Source organism: Crocodylus siamensis, chromosome 15 (assembly GCF_052110815.1).
Source record: "Crocodylus siamensis isolate JL-2025a chromosome 15, ASM5211081v1, whole genome shotgun sequence".
Taxonomy (NCBI): Eukaryota; Metazoa; Chordata; order Crocodylia; family Crocodylidae; genus Crocodylus; species Crocodylus siamensis.
This window is the reverse complement of record NC_143409.1, coordinates 19037139-19058798: the sequence shown is the minus strand read 5'-3', so window position 1 is coordinate 19058798 and position 21660 is coordinate 19037139. Positions and strand designations below refer to the sequence as shown.

The 21660-nt window shown below is 44.2% G+C and overlaps 1 protein-coding gene across 3 annotated transcripts; it reads left to right on the top strand.

Moving 5' to 3' along the window:
* The first annotated feature begins 603 nt into the window (after positions 1-603).
* On the top strand, positions 604-20231 carry SQOR (sulfide quinone oxidoreductase). 3 transcript variants are annotated; one of them, XM_090029240.1, is made up of 10 exons: positions 604-906; positions 9305-9545; positions 10490-10660; positions 11151-11204; positions 12959-13153; positions 14957-15166; positions 16036-16219; positions 17191-17258; positions 19015-19193; positions 19632-20231. In XM_090029240.1, the coding sequence occupies exons 2-10, from the start codon at positions 9321-9323 to the stop codon at positions 19687-19689; spliced, it is 1344 nt and encodes a 447-aa protein (XP_089885366.1). In that variant the 5' UTR covers positions 604-906; positions 9305-9320; the 3' UTR covers positions 19690-20231. The 3 variants fall into 3 exon arrangements, with proteins under 3 accessions (XP_089885366.1, XP_089885368.1, XP_089885367.1); XM_090029242.1 differs by lacking the exon at positions 604-906 and adding an exon at positions 1023-1287; XM_090029241.1 differs by lacking the exon at positions 604-906 and adding an exon at positions 1283-1421.
* The last annotated feature ends 1429 nt before the right edge of the window (positions 20232-21660 follow it).

The following is a 21660-nucleotide window of genomic DNA, read 5'->3' as shown; positions in this document are numbered from 1 at the left end:
TCAAAGCACATGTGCACCCAGCCCTGGCAACAAGCCGGGCCAGAGCTCTGTGCACCCCAGTGCAGCTGCTTGCAGCCTCTCCACCACCTGTTGTGAGCAGCCCAGGCTCCATGGTGGGCAGGAGGGGCCTGCCCAGAGCTGGGCTGGCTGTGGCAGACAGCTGGGAGGCCACAGCGGCTGCACTGGGGTCCACAGAGCCCCGTCCCGGTGAGCGTATGCACACCGTGGGGTGGATGGTGGGGAAGGGGAAGGGGCTGGGGCTGGGGCTGTGCTACCACAACAAAGATCTAGGCCCTGTGGAGCTCCTCGGCCATCCATCTCTAACATGTCAGCCTCTTACAAGTCCGGGTGCCCTGGGCTTTTTTGACACTGTGCCCAAAAACATCTGTGCCCTGGTATAGGTTTGTAAAGCAGGCAAAATGCTAAGGATTGCAGCTAGTCATTGATGTGCGTCAGCTGTATCCGGCAGGGAAGGCTTACGAGAACAGAGGTCACGCCTAACTTTTGCAATACCTGCCCTGCAGCCACTAGCAGAGCCGGTCTCCTTTCTACAAGCAGAAGCTTCAAGTCACAGCACAGCGAGGTGGTGAGTGCAGGCAGTAAGGGCTTGCGCTGGCCACCCGCCTGCGCCAGGCTTGCTCCACCCGGCAGGCTCCGCGGTAGCCGAGACGGCGCAAAGGGTTTCCTGCTTGTGCTCCCCGAGCAGCAGTGGTCTGTTACCCTGCCTGCATCTGGGAATCTGCCCGACGCCGGCAGAGGAGCGGGCTGCGGCCCTCGTGAACTGCCAGCACTACCGCCGCGTGGGGGCGGCGGCGGCGGGCTGCGCCCCTGACGGCCCCGCCCCGCCCCGCCCGGCCGCGGGAGCTGTCGCGGGAGGAGACGCGTCGGGGGTGGCGGCGCCCGGAGGCAAGTGCGGGCCGGGCTGGGGTGGGGGGCAGCTGTCCGGCCGGCTGCGGGCGGGGCCCCGGCTCTGCTCCGGCCGCCGCTCGTGTAGCGAGGCCCGCGGTGCCGAGCACCTCCCCGTGCTGCCCGCCCCGAGCTCCTCGGGTCCCGCCAGCCCGCGCGTCCCGTGGCAGCGGGAGGGGGAGCCCGCGCGGCCGCGGCCGGGGCCGGGGCCGGGGCCGCCTCATCCGGGCGCTGCAGTTTCCCGGGGAAACGCGGAGGGGCAGCTGGAGCCTCGGGGGCAGGGGGCGTCGCGCTGGCTCGCGGACGGGCGCTCCTCTGGGCCGAGTCCTTGCTTTTACAAGCCCTAAAATGTAGCCAGAGGCACTAGCGGGAATTGGTCAGGTAATGGGTACTGTGGAGTGTCTGCATCTGAACACTTCCAAATGGAGGCTAATTAACTTCTAAACCACGGCTGGTTTTTACATTTCCTGCTTTGATCACGCATTACATCAGCAATTGAGGAAACGTCGGTCGCAGTAATTTGACTTGATTTTGTTTCATTGTAAATTTTTGAACTTTGTTTGTATTTTTAAACTATTTTGTAAACAGTTATAACGTTAATTTGCAGCTCAGTATAACTTTGCTATCACTTTCAGTGTTGTCAAGCAGGAGGATACATTGGAGCTATTCGCCTTGAAGCAGTTATCTTAATGTTTGTGTTCTGACCAAGTTAGGCAGAAGGCCGGGTAGAGAAGCATCTGTATGAACTAAGAGGTGTAATACACTGAATAGAGAGAGAGAGCATACAGGCAAGCACAAACTTCCATGGATTGGGGTTCAGGAAAGCTTGTGCTATATATAATGGATTTTTATGTATTATAACAACTTTTAGGGCTTGACATAAACTGTCATTTCTTTAATATATTCTTTTAAAAAAAAGAAATGTATCTACCTTAATCTAACTAAACATGGTCACATTTTATCCACCCCACTTCAGAATATGTTCCTAATGATCTGCAGGACTTAGATAAGATTTAGCATATGATGATGACAGAGCAAATGTTACTTGATACAACTTATTAAGGTAACATTTCTGCCCCTTACCCTGTCTGTCTTTCTAAAGCCATGATTTTTGCGTTGTAAATTCATGTACAGCAGTAGTGTGGAGACAGTGCTGCAAACCTCTGCTCCTGTGAACAGTTTAAATGGGAGTTGCTCTTGTTCTCACAGCAATAAGAATTTGTTGAATTGGTTCTTTAACCTTTTTGAAAACTAATTACTGTGCACAAGGGTGTGACTCTGCTTGTACTGATAATGACCCTGTCACTAAATTCAGTGTCAGCAGGAATTGGCTTGAAACAAGCCCTTAAATCTCCACAGTAGATAATCATGTGCATAGTGTGTTGTTTGCTCTAACAGTAGTTTAACAATTGGCACAACCTTTATTGTTTAATGTTTAAGCTCTATTCCTCTTTCTTTTTTTAAATGGAAAAATGTTTATATATATGCAGTTTTAGAGCGTATCCAGGATCAGAGGAAGTGGATGGTATCAGTATTCTAATTACAAACAAGTAATTGAGATTTTTAACATACAACGTAAAGTCCTGAGCAAGGAAACTAAATTTAAACATATTGCCAAGGTTCCCCTTCCACTATAATTAATATGTTACAGTGCTAATGCACTTAACTTTAACCTCCTTCACTCCCATTCTTGCTCAGTGTATCGCCTCTTAAACCCAAATTTTAAATACAAAGACTTGCTTCTACCTTTTAAGACAAGAAATCAGATCAGACTTGTTTCATAGTCATCTTTGTCTATTGCAAGAGCAGGGAGCACACACATCCACATATTTACACCTATGAATTACAGAGGGAAGGGGAAAATAAGGCTGTGAGATGTATCAACCAGCTGCTCAGATATGGACAGGCCTAATAATGAATTTTGTCTAAGCCCTTCCAGGTGCATTATTATGGGCCTGGCTCCATGATATCTGAAGTCAGTGAGAAGAAAACAGAATCCCCAGACAAAAAGTTGCAATTTATTTTCAAGTCTGAAAGAGCAGAATGGATGTTATTCTAGTGAAAGCTTCTGGTACAGCAATCTTTAAAGCTAATTTCTGTAACCCAGAGAACAATACCCTTGTACACTCTTCTTGAATAGAAGCTTCTCGGATCAAGGCTGTGAGACACTGTTTGTGTCTTGAAAACACCTCTTCAGTGGTCAATAAAGAAGTCTTAATCCCATACTACTCACTGTGCTATCTGGGAGGCCTGCTTCTTTATTTGTTGTGAAGCTGTAGTGGTAGTCACCACAGTGAGCCTTCAAATTGTCAAGACAAGTAATTCATAGTTAATAGTCTCATTTTAACAACAAATATCTTTGACTGATGAAGTGCAGGCCTTTACTGTGGGTAGAATACACATTCCCTGCGGTAGCTAAAGATTTAGCAGTTCAGTAGGAAGGAGCTGAGATAAAGCTGGTAGTTTAAGACAAATTTTGTATCGGTAAAGCTAAAGCTTAATGAAATACCAGACCATTGACTGTCTTGGAGAATGTGTGCAGTAGGTGGTGGATGTGATAGATGGGAATATATTGAATGTTGGACATGGCAGTTCTGACCTGTTCAGTAGTGCTTTGTTCGGTAGTACTCAGCCAAGTTACCACCTGGGCACCATTATGTAGGGAGAGAGCGGGCTTGTCTAAATAAGGAGACTATTGCAAAATGAGCTGGATGCAAGTTTTCACAGGTCAATATACCTGTTCTCCTCTAACAGCTCATGGACATTTTAGTTTAATCTGGTTCCAAAGTGGCTTAAGCAACACTGCACAAAGGCACCCTAAGGTATGCACAAAAGTACCTTTGGACCACTTCAGAAGGGGTTGGGGGCTGGCCACTTGAGAGTGCCTGTCAGCTGTTAAAACCTAACTGGTGCATCTGTGTGGTCTTGTAGCAAGATAGCTAAATCACCTGGACAAGGGAGAAGAGATTGATATCATATATCTTGACTTCAAAAAAGCTTTTGATCTGGTATCCCATGATCACCTCTTGGCCAAACTGCCCAGTTGTGGCCTTGGCTCCACCACGATCCGCTGGCTGGGAAATTGGCTTCGTGGTCGGACCCAGAGGGTTGTGATTGATGGCAGTCACTCATCATGGTGCCCTGTGACCAGTGGGGTCCCTCAAGGCTCTGTCCTGGGACCCATCCTGTTCAACATCTTCATTAACGATGTGGACATTGGAGTCAGGAGCGGACTGCCCTAGTTCACCAATAACACCAAACTTTGGGGCAAAGCATCCACGCCAGAAGATAGGCGGGTGATCCAGGCTGACCTGGACAAGCTCAGCAAATGGGCGGACGAGAACCTCATGGTGTTTAACACCGATAAATGCAAGGTTCTCCACCTTGGGAGGAAAAACCTGCAGCACCCTTATAGGCTCGGCAGTGCTACGTTGGTTAGCACTACAGAAGAAAAAGACTTGGGGGTCATCATTGACCACAAGATGAACATGAGCCTGCAATGCGATGCTGCGGTTAGTAAAGCGACCAAAATGCTGGCGTGCGTCCATAGATGCTTCTCGAGCAAATCCCGGGACGTCATTCTCCCCTTGTACTCGGCCTTGGTGAGGCCGCAGCTGGAGTACTGCGTCCAGTTTTGGGCTCCACAATTCAAAAAGGATGTGGAGAAGCTTGAGAGAGTCCAGAGGAGAGCCACGCGCATGATCAGAGGTCAGGAAAACAGATCTTACTGATGGCAGGCTGAGAGCCATGGGACTCTTTAGCCTGGAAAAACGCAGACTCAGGGGTGATCTGATGGCCCTATAAGTTTATCAGGGGTGACCACCAGGGTCTGGGGGAACGTCTGTTCACCAGAGCGCCCCGAGGGATGACGAGGTCGAACAGTCACAAACTCCTGCAAGACTGTTTCAGGCTGGACATAAGGAAGAATTTCTTTACTGTCCGAGCCCCCAAGCTCTGGAACAGTCTGCCAGTGGAGGTGGCACCTACATTGAACACCTTCAAGAGTAAATTGGATGCTTATCTTGCTGGGATCCTATGACCCCAGCTGACTTCCTGCCCTTTGGGCAGGGGGCTGGACTCGATGATCTCCCGAGGTCCCTTCCAGCCCTGATGTCTATGAAATCTATGAACCCAAGTTTTGACCCTGAATGAAACAGAGTGAAAGTTGCAGTGCTCTTCCTATACTTGTATCCTTACAGAATCATGCAGATGTAGCCCCTCACATCAGTATGCTTTGCTGTTGATAAAATCATTATGTCTGTGTGGAATAAGTGTATGAGGAAGCCTGGGGTAGAGGGAGAGGGGTGTCTTGCTCCCGATTCTTAGTGAAAAGTGCCACGTGGCAGGAAGTGTCACTGTATCTGGCATTAGTAAGGACCCTGGTTGGACATCTCAGCAGAGGTTAAGGCTGAATGAACATTGACAGATCCTGTCACTGGAGGTGCTGCTAGGTCAGCGATAGGGATGTTAGAGAAGTTTGTCCTCCCAATGATCATGGAGGGATCTGTTTCCAGAGTAGCCATTTGCTCTTTTCACAGGCTCAGCATTGTCAGCTTCTGGGGAGTTGCTATCAGCTATTTCAAATTCAGGTTTCTGAGTGTGCTTAGGCATGGGAAAGGGCCTGGGAGCACTTCAGAAAGGTGAGAAACCTGGACAGCCACAGCTCTGCCTGCTCAATGTGATGTCTTGTGATGCATCTTGGCATTTTGAGATGGTCCATTGGGCACCTAAACTCTTTCCTTGTCAGTGCTCATGGACTGTGCAGTTTCTTCTAAGGATGGAGTCCAGCTCATGTATTTATGTTATCTTCACAATACTTGAAATAGTGCCTGAACCCCTAGAAGCTTGCTTTTGAGCTTTTAACCCTGTAATATGGGAATAAAATATGCTGTGTTGAGTTCTGCTGCCACCTGCTGGTCAGTCCCAGCCGTGCGGCTCCAATGTCAACTGTCTTTGTTGGCTCCTGGCAATTTACATTCCAGAAAATGCAGTGGTGACGGAAAGGCTTTGCTCCCATTAGTCATAATCCTAAACCAGCTTTTTTTTTTTAAACTCTGCAAAACAAAATTAATTGAGGGGACAACACTGAGGAACCAAATGCACAATTGGGCATAACAGATTTATTACTGTGTGTACAAAAGCATAACAACACTGTAAGCAACATTCACATTCCTGATGCATCCAAAAGATTGTAGAAACACCCTTCTACAACTAAATGCCAATTTGATTTAAACTTCATAGGATAACACAGCCAGGAGTTTTACTGCCAAAAATGAAGCCTTTCTGTATGCATGACTGTAAACTGCATCCGACTGGAGGACTTGGTGGCAACATGGTAGGGCTACTTGTGGCAGGGTAGCTCTTCAGAACCGTAACCCCCACTGCCTTGTTGGAGAAAGCTCTTAAGGGACATTGCGCTGACAGAAACATGCTCTCACTGAGGCATTTGGCAGTCAGCAGTAACTGATCTGTTGCTTTCTGGCAGAAACTACAACCATTGAAGCACTGAACGTCTGGACTGAGTCTGGCCTTTGGTTCTGTCTCTGGTCTAAAGGGGGGCTGGTAGGTCTAGGGCAGCCTCCACTTTTCCATACTCTTGCACAGATGTAAGCACTGAAGGTCTTGGGGTGATGGTTGCATTGACCTCTTGTGCTTACAGCATGATCCATAGGATTGATCGCTGCCAAGATTTCTTGTACCGTAGTGCTCAACCTTTTGGCTCAGTGAGGCTGATTTCTGGGTTGGGATTGTGTTATGGAGCCCCATGAGGCTGATACACAGGCTGGGATAGGGCCCTGGGTACCCAAGCTAGTGTGCAGAGCTCTAGCCCATGGGGCTCCTGGCAGATTCATGGTGCTAGGGGCTGGATCTGGCCTGCCAGCCGGGCATTGAGTGCCCCATCGTTGGTAAGGAGCATGCTTCTGAAGGCACAGTAACAGTGGCTTTATTAAACTTATTGTTAAATTTAAGTCTTAGCTAATATGCTTTGAACATCTTTTGTGTATTTTGTTGGGGACACAAGTTGTGGATTTCTTTGTTATGCACAGCCCATTTTAAAAGTTTAGTAATATTTTATTTAATGGTATTTTGAAAAATACATAGTTTCATGGACATGTTCAATAACTGCAGGAGTGTCAAGTGTGATTCTGGATTGCTGTGTTAAATAGTCTGATTGCTGCCGCTGCCATTGCTGCTGTTCTGTCTGTCTTGCTCCACAATTCCTCTATTTCATTGTATTGGCTATTAGTTAGTTTATGCCAGAAGTGGAGGCAGTACAGTAACTAGGGTGAGGCTAGCAGGGTACCACCCCCCACCCCCAGCCTTGTAGGCCTATGCCAATATGTATGTATGGCAGTGGGGGAGGGGGAAAATGGGATGCTAGGCATCAGTTTACAGGGATCCCGGCCATGGGGCTGCTACTGTTGGAGTGGAGCAGCAGCGTCTCGGGAAAGAGCCTTCCTTCCTCCCCCTCACCCCATGTACAGTGATCAGCATACCCTGCATGCCTCTGTGCTCAATGAGCTGGCTATGATTCTGGGTAGATGCAGAGACCAGGTGGTTATACCAGCGTCCTGATGCTAGGATAGGTATGTAAGTAGTCAGGATTTGTACAAGGGTGGTTTTGAAAAGTATTGGCAAAATGGCTGCTCATGCTGTATTTTTGTGAGAAAGGAGGAAACTATACAGCAGGAAGCACTGATGTCTTGTCAAAGGCGCACATGGTTTACAACTATGCAGAGAAGTGATGTGGTCCAGTAAGTGATCATTGCACACACAGTGGTTTTATTTCAAAATTGCTATTCATTGACGTACCCTCTTATTTCTACAGATCCTTCTGTAATTCCTCCAATATTTCTGTTTATTAGCATAAATGCTTGATCACATACAATTACATATGCATTAATGTTAAAACCCTTTTCTGTTTGTATCCCTTATGTGTGATACTACATTTTTAATCCATTAAGTGGGTATTAACGGTAAGCAGCTTTGTGTCCAAATTGGTTTTTAATAATTTGCTTCTCTTTTTATCCATATTGCCAAGCAGAAGTTAGTTCAAAATGAAGTGCTATATATACAAGCAGTTAAGAAATGTATGCAACAGATCTGTTGCTGACTTTTCTTATGCTTAAGAATTGTAAGCAAAAAGGCAGAGATTCGAAGATGTGTTGTGTTCATGAACTTCTGGAAATAGGATACCCCTGTTTAAATGTCATATTGTATCAGGAAGTTGTTGTATTTTGTTTCCTTGCAGTTCTGGTGGCGATTTTGAGAATAAGAACTGTTCTTCCAAGGGAAACCTAACTAAGGTTTAAGACAAGAATTCCCCTCCCTGTCCCCCCCTCTCTCTCCCCTTTTTGGGCCATTTATGCTACATGGAGAGAAAATGTAACAACTAGAATTTCTCATTTGAGAAGCTCTTGCAATGTTTTCAGTCAGACTCCTAAAATGCTACTCACTAGTAACTATGTAACTGCCACCCAACTAAGGCCTGCAGGAATTTAAACTGGAAAGTGGCTTCTATTTCCTTAAAGGGAAGGAAATACTGTTTTGGTTTTTTTTTCCTTGTGTGGTGTTTTAAGGGTATATATGCCACAGTAACTCTGGAAACTATTAGTATGTTGTACTACGTACAAAGAGCTCTTAAGACTGACAGGAAGAGTGGTGCCAACCCCAAGCATTCAAAATAACAACAGAAAGTCAGGCTCTCTTCCTAGTCTCTATTTTCTTGCTGCATTTTGAGCCCGTTAGGGTTCATATTTGTGTATTTTCTGCGATGCACACTTTCACCCTTGTTTTTTTAAATAAAGGTGATATTCTCTTCTGGTGACGTAGATGCCCAGGTATTGGAGCTAAAGAGAACCTTGCACACTTGCAAAAGTGTTAGCATAGTTAATCTAGAAGCATTGCTCTACTTGTGATTTGTTTAACAGCGTAGCTCTGTAAGTGCAAATTTCACTGTTCTGGCAGAAAAATAAATTTTACCAGTGGATATAAATGATTCTTGAAAAGGCCAGAGATGTCTGATGGTCCATCACTGTGTGGTAATATATGCATGGGAGGGTTTTGTACTTACAAGAGAAATTCTTGCAGTGAATACGTATGTGTACAGTTAAATTAGGGTCATAAACATTTTATCTTTCCAATACTGAGTTGTAAGGTAAGTCTGTTCCTCTTCAATCAATAGGACTCTTCTTTCCTTTTTAATCCTAGCAAATGCTGGATTTCCTGGCTACTAGTTGACTACTGGTGCTTAATTTGTTAAATGGATCTGGCCTAACTGCAGCAAAGATTTGCCAGCCTACCTAGAACACCCACCGGTCCATGGATAAACTGGCTCCCAAGAGCCTGCAAGCCCCAATTCATCTAGTTCTCATAGATGCCTTCCTTGTTCCCGCAGCTTGACATTACCAAAGATGTCGAATATTGGAGTAGTGTCCTCCTGCTCCTGCATCCATCCTCTTGTGCACCTGCTTCGGCCAAGCATACAGAAAAAGGGACTGCACACTGCGGCCAGGCTTGCAGCGAAGGATTACTATGAAGTGCTTGTACTAGGAGGTGGCACTGGAGGAATCACCATGAGTGCTCGAATGAAAAGGAAAGTGGGAGCTGGAAATGTGGCTGTGGTTGAGCCAAGTGAGGTAAGTTCTCTCTCTAGAAATGTGAGAGGTTGGCATATGCTTCTGCCCTCCTGGTGTGCCATTTAGCATTTCAAGAATCAACCAAATTGAGCAGCAGTCAGGTCAGCCACACAGCACATTGAGTAGCTTGTGTTGGCTGCACTGTATGAGAGGATGCTCATTGGGTGAGGGGAAAAGGGGAATGTATTATCTGTCCTCCTTCATTTGGCACCAAACGTGATCCATTCTAGTTAAAGGTTCAGATGAACAAAACAAAATATTGTTGCTTTAAAGAGGAAGTTGGAGGATGCTTACCTTCATGGAGGAACAGCCTTTTGATGGAACGACTGCATGGGCTTGTTCCTATTTCTGAGTGTTGTGATTGTATTGACTGGTGACTGCTTTGAGGGAAAGTGAAGCTACCTTCTTGGGCTGGCAGGCTGAAGGCCAAATGTATTGCAGCACAACCTCTCCTCCCCCTTCATTCCAGCAGAGGACTGCCCTGGGTCCCTCCAAAGGAAGTCTTTGTTGCCAACACTACTGGGCCTCATCAGAGGATCCCTGTTTTCGTTTTCCCTTTTCTGGGCCTCGGCATGCTCCCTCTAGAGCAGCGATTCTCAGCCAGTGTGTTGTGCCACTCTGGGGTGCTTTTTGATACCTTTAAGGGTGCTGTTGGGTGCCATGCAATATTAGCGCCTGCCCATGAGTCACAAGATTAAACTCAGAGATTTCAAATGAGAATCCAGTGTCAAAAAATTCTTGTCTGAGTTGCGATCTTTGTGAGCTCTTTGCAACAGAAGAGTTGCTCTATTATCTGTCATAGTCAAAAAACAAATGAAAGCTCAGAGCTGGCATTTACTGATTGGGGTCTTGAGTTTAATGAGGTTGAGAAACACTGCTGGATGTAATGACATCTCCTGTTAAATGGGAACTGGCTCATTTTAACCGTGAGGGATTTGTTTCAGACTCATTATTATCAACCTATCTGGACTCTTGTTGGTGCGGGCGCAAAAAAATTAGCAACTTCAGCACGTCCAACAGCACGTGTGATTCCCAGAGGTGTTGAGTGGATCAAATCCAGAGTTCAAGAGTTGAATCCTGACAAGAGCTGTGTCTATCTGGAGAATGACAAAAAGGTAATGGTGGTATACTGATTTGTGAGCCTTCAGTCAGTTGGTCCTTCCCTCCATTCCTGCCTCCCCATCCCAAAAATATTTGCACAGTTAATTTCTGATCTTACTTGCATGTGGTCATAAGGTCCCTGTCGCCCAGAGAGATATCTTCCCTTAAGAGCTGATCTTTGTGGAAGTAGCCCTTGCCCTTTTTTTGGTCCCTTAATTAGCTGTGAACGCTATGAATTTTACTAAGTATTTTCAGCCAGTTGTCACATGTTTTAGCAAATTGGATATAAAATTTGGCAAGTAATAAGGCAAATATTTGTTTGGGGTATAAAACTATAATGTAAGTATGGAATGGCTAAAAAACCCACTGGTAACATTTACCGTAATATGTCTTGCACCTGGCTTACCTTTTCTTACCTCACAGTTAATGTTGTCAGATAATCCAGATGTAGGTCTTCAAAATTGTTTGACTAAAATCACAATTTTTTTTTTCTTTATACTACAGATCTCTTACAAGTATTTGATAATTGCCCTTGGGATCAGTCTGCATTATGAAAAGGTATTGGGTTTAAAACAAATATATCATTACTAGTGCTTTAATTGCATTATATACTCTCGGGTCCTCTGAATTTAAAGGAATCTCTGTTCAGTTTTAAGTGTACTTGGTAGTTTTTGCAATTAAAAACTGTGTTAAATGAATGGGGGTTTTTTGTGTTGGAGATGCTCAAAATGTTGTGCACAGTACTCTAGTTATAGGAAAGTTCCCTTTTGTCCAGTTTGGACAAAATATATCGTATATAATGAGCTCTTGGTTGACTGAACACACAATATAAAGCATATTCAGTACCTAAGCTCTTACCAGCAACCACCAGCCTACATGTGTCTAGTAGCAGAAATTCTACCTGAAGGGGATTTGCAGATGGTGCTGCTTCTTATGACCCTGCTTTGCCTGGAACCCGCAATGGATGGCTACTGGCAAAGTCTCCTGAGGAAGATGTTGATTTGCTGTGTCCAAGGAGTCTCTTCAGGACCTTAAATCTGCTCTCCCATAGTGGAGCACTGTGTAAAAGGCTAGTGTTAGGGTGCAGTAGCTTCTGCTGTTGCAGGTGGTGGGATTAGTCCAAGGCACTTCTCCAGCAGCCCTTCAAGAAGGAGGTGCTCATCCCATTGTATGGAGACAAGAAAAGCTTCAGTCTTTGTGCCCCAAGATATTGTGGGGAGAGGGAGTGCTAGATAAGTGATCAAACTCTAGTGTTGTCCTAGCCATAGCAGGAGTGTAAAGTAATAATAGCAGAAGTGTAAACTAATAGCTAGATGGTTCTTCTAAAGGCAGAGTGCAAACAGTTAGTTGAAGCACTGTTTTCAAATGAGAAGCTGATTGTGGCTTTATCTATGGGCCACAACCTCACTGACAAATGAGTGCTGGTGATTTATACCAGTAGCACAAACAACTACAGGGTGTTCAGTGACTGCCAGGGTGTTATGTAAACACTTCTACAAGGCTGTAACAAATACCCAGGGAGAAGCAGTGTGGGGAAGGTAGTGAGCACTTGTTCGTAGATAGATTCTGGGGATTTAAAATGACAAGTAGTGACTAGCAAGGAAACTGAAACAGAATTCCATGTGTGAGAATTCACCCCCTGAATAGCCCTGCTATTGTGCCCGAGTCGAGTGACTGGGCATGCTTTCCTGGTCTGGGCCTTCTGTTCTGCACTCTTCTGCCTGTGTGCAGCTTGACACAGGAGTTGTGCCATGGGTTTATCTCTCTTCCTTGTTTGTAAATGGAGACACCCTCCCCTTCTATAAGAAAGGGAAACAAAGAACAGTGAGGTCTCAGATACAGATGGGATAGAGAAAGTGATTAGAGGAGATAGTTGGGATTAAGAAAACCTGACGGATTTCTTTACCTATGTATATAGGTGACACTTCAGCTGGCCAGAGCTGAAACGCTAAAAGTCGCAATAGCTGTCAAATAGAAATAAAATGGTTCACTTGCCCTCCAGGGCACTGAAAAGTCACCCAAGACAATATTGTAAAGAAAGCATATATGTTTAGTGCTTCTCTTTGCTTTTAGGTTTAATGGATGTTTTTTTTTTATTTGGGGCTTTTATTTTGTTAAGTCTTTTTCCATAAACACCAGTTTAAAGATGTCACTCTTTGGTAGGACCCCTCAATTTTAAACTGAATTGTCTGAGTATAGTAGAAAGAGAAAGCATCAGTTGGGAACCTGGGGGCAGTGTATTACAATGATGAAGACAAAGGAAGACTTGCCAGCTGGATTTCAATATAAAACTTTGTTTTGTTTTATTCTAGATTAAAGGGCTGCCTGAGGGTTTTAATAATCCTCATATCGGTTCCAATTATTCAGTTCACACAGTTGAGAAGACATGGAGAGCTCTGCAAGACTTCAAGGAAGGAAATGCTGTCTTTACTTTTCCAAATACTCCAGTAAAATGTGCAGGGGCTCCTCAGAAAATTATGTACTTAACAGAGGCCTATTTAAGAAAAGTAAGTGTCTTGTTTCTAATGGCACTTGTTATCCGTGTGAGAGGTTAAGCTTATTTTACTATTTGTCATATTAGTTGTAACAAAAGAGTTCTGAGCTGGAAAAGCATGTGGTGATCTTTCTAGTCTTAAAACTAAGGAAACTGAATTGCACAGTGGGTATGTCTATATGTGTTATTAATTCACTGTAAACTTACTGTAAAATACTGTTCAGCGAGCTTTCCCCAGGAGTATAGTGTGTGTACACGTACACCCGTTGGGAGCAGTGCAGTGCAGTACAGTGCAGGGCTACTCCAGGGAGAGTAGTAGGGGGTGCCAGGGTCAGGCCTGGGCTCCAGGGAAGGGGGCAGCTGCCTGAGGGAGGGGAGAGTTCCCCTGCCCCCTGCTGATTGGGCTGACCAGGAGCAATTTGCGCCCAGTCATCTCTCTACACATTCCGCTGCACAGTGGGAAACAAAGTATGTTTGTCCAAGAGACACTAAAAAGGGAAATGTTGCATATACAAAATAAAATATGCCAACTAGAGTTTGGTTGAGACCTTATGGGGTAATGTTATGGCAACTATCCACGGTAGCTTTAATGGTAAATGCTTAAGCCTGTATGTGTCCTCCAAAATGCTAGCTTTTCTTTGATAAATATGCAAGTAATCATGTTAAGGATGAAACGTTGCCACCACCAACCGATCTCAATAGATTTATCCTTTTGGATTTTTGGTCCTAGCTTTTGATGAGATCTGAGATTGTGTCGCTTGTGTGGCGGGCCAGTAGGGGGTGCTCCTGGGTGCCTCATGTCTGGCTGACCCCCTTCCCAGAGCACACCCACTAGCCTGGGGATTCCACTGCCACCACCCAGGGCTGGACTTGATTCTGGCTCTGTGCACCCTGGGAAACACAGGCCTAGTACCCCTCGAGGGTACTCAAGAACTTGGGATGCTTCCCTCAGTCAGAAGCACAAGTAGTGGTCTCCCTTAGTCAGCCGAACCAAGGGGACTCCAAGGCATAATCTAGACCCACTCCCAATAAGTCCCCCACACTAGGTACAAAGGAGAACTTTATCGGTTACAAGGGGTAGGGTTGGAATAGGGTACAGGGTAGTGCAACATCAGAGAAATCCCATAGAGCAAACTCCCATGGCTGGGTAGCCTTTGATCACACATCTGAGTTACTGTAAGCTATATATGTAGTTAGATCTCAGGTAGCTTATTCACAAGTATCATCCAGAGACAGGTGGAGATTCCCTCTAGAGGCAGGCAGTTCCTTGATCATGAGTTTTGAGAGAGAGAGCAAGTTTCAGATGGTTCAGCTCTTTTCTCTCACTGAGTCTTCCTCATGGCTGCTGCCCCCTCCTGGGCAGTCCTTGACTTATAGCCCTTGTGACCTCATTTACCCGGTCCAATGGAGGCCAGCACCTGTTGGCTGTTACCCAACCAATTTGAAATGCATCACTAGTTGCTGGGCAGACTGGCAGTTCCTACCTCCCCAGGGAGCCCAAGCCCCTCACCCAAGTATGTGATGCCAGTTACTTCCCCCTCCTCCCTCAGGAATGTATCCAGCTCAGGTTACCTAAAGTGATAAGGTAAGGCATGTATCCTCTGCTGGGCCCATCCTAACCAAATTGTCACAGAGCAGAGTTTTTGGGGAGAAACAAAGGTGGCTTCCTGCCACAGCTTGTTTGTATATTAACCTATAGAAAACATAAATAAAACTGCAGTCAGCTTCTGTCTCTAAGTGTACAGTATCTCTCTGGTTCTGCTTTGTATCCCACACTTTATAATTCAAGAAAGGCTAAATTAATCTTTCTGTTCAGACTGGAAAACGATCCACAGCCAACATTATCTTCAATACTGCGCTTGGAGGGATTTTTGGGGTTCAGAAGTATGCTGAGGCTCTGCTAGAAATAATTAAGGCAAGGGATATCACTGTAAACTACAAACGCAACCTTGTTGAGGTCCGAGCTGACATACAGGAAGCTGTATTTGAGAATTTGGACAAACCTGGAGTGACTGAAGTCTATAAGGTCAGTAACACAGAAGTTTCCATGACATTTAAGAAGGACTACTTGTCCTTTTGTTGTCAGTATTGATAGCTAACTGAAACACATTACTGGGTAATGCTAACTTTGAAGGTTTTATAGCCTCTTTTGTTTTTCAGGTATTTGAGCATGTAAGAACCTAAGTAACTTGAAATGCAGAAGTAAAAGCTGAGATTTTTTTTCTAGTTCAAATGGAAGCAGGAAAAGAGGGGAAAATGTTCCTGTTTCCATTTGAACTAGCTAATTATGGGAAGGCTGCTTATGCTAGTGTGTATATTTGGGTGAGGAAGTAAATTTTAATATAAGCTGTGTGAATAATATAATTGGAATATTAGAAGCATGTAGTCATTATGGTTCAGGAATTATGACAAGCAAGGCTTTTTTTGGGTTGCTTAACATTAACACCATCATATCAAAATCTGCCCCTTAAAATGGAAAATCCACAACCTAAAGAACAAAAAAGACTATACAGTGAGATTTTCCTAAGTCTGTGCAAGAAACATAACAGCATCCCAAGGAGGCTCATCTGCAACCCTCTAGCTAACATGCATGACTCCATAAATAGTTATCATGCAGTTGATCTAAAAATGTACAACCCCTCCAAAAATATTTGCATATTCTAATTGGAGTCTCTTAATAATTGGCCAGTGACCTTGAAACCAGAAACAAATATTTAACTTCCAGGTATGTAAATCTAGAGAAATGTGTCGCCTCCGTAGGTTTTTGATTTTGTGGGAGGATTTCTTTCATCTCAGTGTTGGCATGCAAAGCTACAAGAAGGGCATCGAGTTTAATCCTGTTTACTGAAGACTGTTAATCTAGAGAAATGATGTATTCTTTTTTTCTCTGCCCAGTATGACATGCTTCATGTCACGCCACCTATGGGACCACCTGCTGTGCTCCTGAACAGTCCTGTATCAGATGCAGCTGGCTGGGTAGATGTAGACAAGGAAACTCTGCAACATAAGAAATACCATAATGTGTTTGGTATTGGAGACTGCACCAATCTTCCAACATCGAAAACAGCTGCAGCTATAGGTATAGATTAGTCTGGTTTTTTCTATGTCTGATAAAGGAAAGAGTACTACCTTTGTATATTTGGAAAATGTGCTTATGCATCCAGAGAAAACAGATTTAATTTTTATTGCCGGAATCTAATTTTCTGACGAGTGAAAACTAGTAATGGCTAAAATGTTTATTGTTATTTTCAAAATATGGGAGATTTTCCACAAGATGGAAGCTGAACTAGTAAAAGCAGAACCTACCACAATTTCAGCGCTGCCCCTCCCCCACTTGTTTAAGTTGTTCAGGGGTTTCACCTGTCCTTCTTCGGAAACTCAAATTCCTTCCTTCAGTTATGCAACTTCTTGCTGTATCTCAAGTTCACGTATATGTGCCTGCTGAGTGTTAACACTGTCAGTGTTGAAGAATCACATGTTCTGTAGTTGCAGCCACCTGATTTAAACCATCTAAAATGGACTCTAGGCATAAGTTGTTGGCTTGTATTTCAATGTAAATATTATGTTTGTAGTGCATGACAGTACTATAATTTTGAACGAGTCAACTTGTAGGAAAATGCTGTATTACAAGAAGGGTTTATTAGTCTATGGTTGGTTAGTTAATCTTGCCAAAACTCATTATAGCTTCCTCCTTAGCACCCAGAAATAGTCTTAACTTCAATCTGCTCTAATGCCAGTCTTCTGAGGACGTTGAAAGTTAGAAAGGAGACTTCGACCAACGTAGTAAAAAGAATCAAAAACCTGCTGCAGAAACAATATTGAGGCAAAAGCCTATTAAACCAAAAGGAGAGGCACAACTGTATTAAGCTGAAGATCCATTTCAGAAAGAAATCAATTCCACAATTCTAAAATTATCCCATGAAGTTTTCATATACTGTATCTTTACTGCCATATTACAGTGTAGATACTCCTTCCATCTGGAAAATAACTTTATATTAATATTTAAAGCAAAGCCTGAATACAGCATGGTGTTTTTTTTTTCTCTCATAGCTGCCCAATCCGGCGTGCTTGATAAAACAATTTCTTTGGTAATGAAGAACAAATTGCCAACTAAAAAGGTATTTAATTTGTTTCTAGCCAACTATCTTAAGAATTATCTTGTGTTTGTTTATAAGTATAGAAGGCACTGCTTACAAACATATCCAAGATGGACAACTAATTTCTCATGCAGAACTCATTTACTTATAGACAGCTTTTTTATTGCTGAGAGGGGATCTAACAAGATGTATGTTGTAGTCTCCTAGTTGCACAGTTCCTCACTTCCAAATTTAACCTTTAAAGGCTGTGTCATGAACATGCATTTAAAGCAGTTGTATGTTCGTCTTTTCTGGGAAATGGAGGCTTGAGACTGGAAGAATCCAAGAGCAGGAAAAAAATGGAGGGGACTTCCTAGATAGCAAAAACAATTGTTGAGTTATCCACAAACATTCAGTCATGCAAAGTTTCAGTTCTATTGGAAGCAAAATGTCTAACATACTCTTCCTTCAAACAAACAACGAAGCTGCAGTAAGCTTTTCCCACCCCCATCTCACAGCCTGATCAGCTTCCCAGAGCTGCAGTTGCCCTACTTAATAGGAAAAATGGGGCAAACATATGAAGGCCTAACTTCACTAACAACTTCCATCCCTTTAATATTCCACGTGGCATTTTTGTTGCTGCACTTCAGTGCAATTATTCTTTTTTAAGAAACCCAGGCTTGCAGAGTTTTCATAATTTAATATCATACTAGTGGAACTTGTTAACAAAATAAACGTGAATAGTTGCAGGATAATTACAGTGTTCCCTTGAGCGTTAGGTTTAGGTTCATTCTACAGCAAGTATTGATTCCTGGCATTTCTTTAACAGTAGCCAAGCTGTTCTCCTGGTCTCTAGTATTTATTGTGTGTATTATAGCTGTATCTAGTGCCCAAGCAAAGTTGAAGTCCACTGTGCAAGACATTGGATGAACATATCCCTCCTCTGGAAGAGTCTAGTCTAAAAATTAGATTAAGTGTTGAACCATGAGGCTTAGCATCCCTCCCTATTCAAGTTTGTGAACTCTAGCTTGAATTCCGGATATAATTCTGGGTTGAGTGCTTTTTTTCCCCCCCTTACGAAATGAATCTGTCGTCTCACAGCAATGGGATTCCACAACCTAGTTCACAGAATCACAGGAAAGGAAGGGACCTCATAAGGTCAATTAGTCCAGTTTCTAGCTCAAGGCAGGATCATCCCTGACTAAATAAGTCATCCTAGCCAAGTGTCTGTCTAACTGCTTTTGAAATTGTCCAAAGATGGAGATCATACAGCTTCTCTAGGTAGCCTGTTCTAATGCCTGACCATTCTGATAGCCAAAAAGTTCCTCCTAATCTCAATACTAGACGATAACAACATAACCTTTTGAGATCTGAATGTGGCACATCCAGTGCATTTTGAATGTTGCCTTGTCCTGGTGTTGCATATGGAGAGCAGAAACTTGCCTCTAGTGACCACTGATCATCAGGCTTCCTAGCAAGGAAAAGTAGTTGTTCCCCAAAAGCACTGACACATTGTCTTGAATTATTATAAGTTTTCAATAGCCCCGGGAGGACTGACTGGTTTTTCCTTCAAGATAAAAGCTGAGGCATGTTGGCAGATCATTGCAGGGAAATTTGCTTTTGTGGTGGTGGTTTTTGAAGACCTCAGTTGCTAGAATCTTCCTTGCTGGAAGCTTTCAGAAACTCAGAATTCATTTCAGGTTATATTTTGGGACAAACACTAGTCATGATTTGATTGCATTTGTTCTGGTTTGGGGGCCAAAGTACATAGTTGTGACTATGTATTTTTCTATTATAGTATGATGGATACACATCCTGTCCACTTGTAACAGGCTACAGCAGAGTGATTCTAGCAGAATTTGACTACAATGCTCAGCCTCTGGAAACATTCCCCATTGACCAAAGTAAAGAGAGACTGACCATGTACTATATGAAAGCTGATATGATGCCTTTTCTTTACTGGAATGGACTACTAAAGTAAGTTCTCAGACATACAGATCAATTTTCCCTTGTTTAAACTCTTACACGTTTTCAGTTAGGTTGTGTTAATCAAAATGCTCAGAACTGGTGTCAGCAACACTTCCCTATCTTAGCAGAATCGTGAACTTGCAAGCTGAAGTCCCACTAAATGCCAGATTGAGACGCATGTTGTTTCGGATGCATTTTACGTAGTAAAGATTGTTTACATTGGCAGTCAAGTAGCATTTGGACACACCATCCTGCTCTTTCTTGAAAACCACTCTACAAACAAGGGAATTATAGCAAAAATTACCACAAGAGAAACTTAAGTTGCTGCAATTTTAGTTGCGATTGTGGTAGCCAGAAGCTATAGCTTAGCTAACTTTGATTGCAATGAAAAAAGCCTAGAGCATGTGTGGGTGCTGCAAGGCACTGACTCAAACTTTCTCTTTCCAGGGGCTACTGGGGAGGACCAGGTCCTATAAGGAAGCTGCTGCATCTAGGTTTGAAATAACTTGGATACCAGCCAGAACTACATCATCATTATCAGGACTGAACGCTTTGCACCTCCCTCCCACCCCCTTCACTGCACAATATCTTTGCCAGTAGATATTTCTGGTTATTTGGCTTCTTTGTCACAAGCCAGACTTTTCTTCTAATCGGGACTAGGCCTTTTATTCAAAAACATGTCACTGTTGGTGTGAGAAACCAGGATGGGACTGATTGCAGTCACTCTCTTCTTATCATGAGTACTAAGTACTATTGCAGAGTCTTGCTTAACCCAAAGAGGCAGGAGTTTGAACCAAAATTTGAATCTTTACTTTGTTTTTTAATAAATTCCTAGTATTCCTAAAGCTTACTACAGCCAACTTGATGCTCAAGTTCAGCATGCAAAGGAAGCCACGAATCTACATAACTTGCCCTCTGAATGTAAGCAAAATCCATATTACTGCAAAGCATATGTTAGCCTGCTTATCTGATGAACAGTGACAATGTAGCCTCATCATGACTAAAGTTTAAATTTATGTAACATGGAATAAACTATTTTCAGCTAAATGGCCCTGACTAAGGGTTTTTGGAACCATATGTTCATCATTACATTCTCTTATTTGAGCCTAAACAGTTAAAATGGGCAAGATTTGAAACTGAAGAATTGTGTCTGGCCCATGGCTGACCCGTCTTTTGTTTTCCCTGGGCCATAGTGCAGGGTGCAGCAGCAGCACCAATAGCCAGGCAGCCACTCCCCTCCCCAGCTCTGCCTTACCCTCCAGCATGTGCTCAAAGGCAGGGGCACTGAGCTTCTGACCAGGCTTCTTGCTGTTTGCATATAGCTTTGACCCTGCAGGTGTTCACAGCCCAGCCCCTGGCAAGAGTCAAAGCTCAGGTGTAGTTCTACCCACTGGCAAAGGCATGGGTACTATTAACATGGTGCTGTGTTGTTTCCATGTGCCACTTCAGGTCATACTATGAGTGTAACTGGAGTTACTGGCACAGGTCCTACCTGACTCCAACTCCCTGGCCCAGGGCCAGATGAGGCTGGACCCTCTCCAGTTGCACCCATGTGACCCAAAGTGGCTTGCAGAAACACAAAATGGCACCAGCCCAGCCACATGTTGGGGACTTGACCCAGGGCGAAGCAGGGAAACACAGCACTGCACTGACCTAGCCAGGCCTGGATAACCTGTAGTTCCTGGCCCTCTTCTTGTATTTCCTCCTCTCTGCACTCCCTCCCCAACTCCCTGGCACATGGCTAGGCCAGTGCCTTGCTGTGTTCTGTTGGGCCAGGAAGGGGCAGCTGCATGGTAGCACTCTGTCGTGCCTGCCCACACATACCTCACAGGGGCTTCTCAAGTACCCCTGGGGGCAGGGATGACATGTAGGGGGTGCATGTGTGAGGCTGGGCTCCCTGTGTAGCTGGCGGGCAGGGGGTCAGGTGGGAGTACCAGTGCCCCCCCTGCAGGTACTGGCCAGGGACCGGGGCTGCCAGTAAGAGTGGCTGCTTTCATGGTGAGTGAGAGCAGTCATCAGGGACCACCCCCCACAGCCAGTGGGATTGGCTGCTGGGCAATCCCCCCGCAAGTCACTGACTGGTATCAGGGGAGGCATGTACGCCACCCCCAACTCAAGTGACACCAGACATTCATACTCAGGGGTAGACGTATACCCTGGTTGACAACCCCTGACCTAGTCTTAACACTGTTTTTTTTTTTACTGTTGCTTGAAAGCCTTCGACTCAATGAAACTTAAGTGCACTGTCCTCATATATCCCAAAGCAAGCATAATGGCATAAATAGCAACGTTAATTCTACACCAATGAAACAGAACAAACTGCAACTTAAAAGCTAGCAACTGTAAGCTGTGGTACCACTTAGGATGTTTATATTGCTACACAGAAATGCCCACTTAAAAAAGTGAAAATTAAAATTCAGAGTCCTTCAGCCCACCTCCACTTTTACATAAAGGAAAGAAATAATGGCTGTGGTAA

Coding starts and splice junctions, on each gene's coding strand:
- SQOR (XM_090029240.1), top strand. CDS start 9,321: ATGTCGAATATTGGAGTAGTGTCCTCCTGCTCCTGCATCCATCCTCTT. Junction 10,661..11,150: donor ATCTGGAGAATGACAAAAAG/GTAATGGTGGTA, acceptor TTTATACTACAG/ATCTCTTACAAGTATTTGAT. Junction 16,220..17,190: donor GAAAACAGCTGCAGCTATAG/GTATAGATTAGT, acceptor TTTCTCTCATAG/CTGCCCAATCCGGCGTGCTT.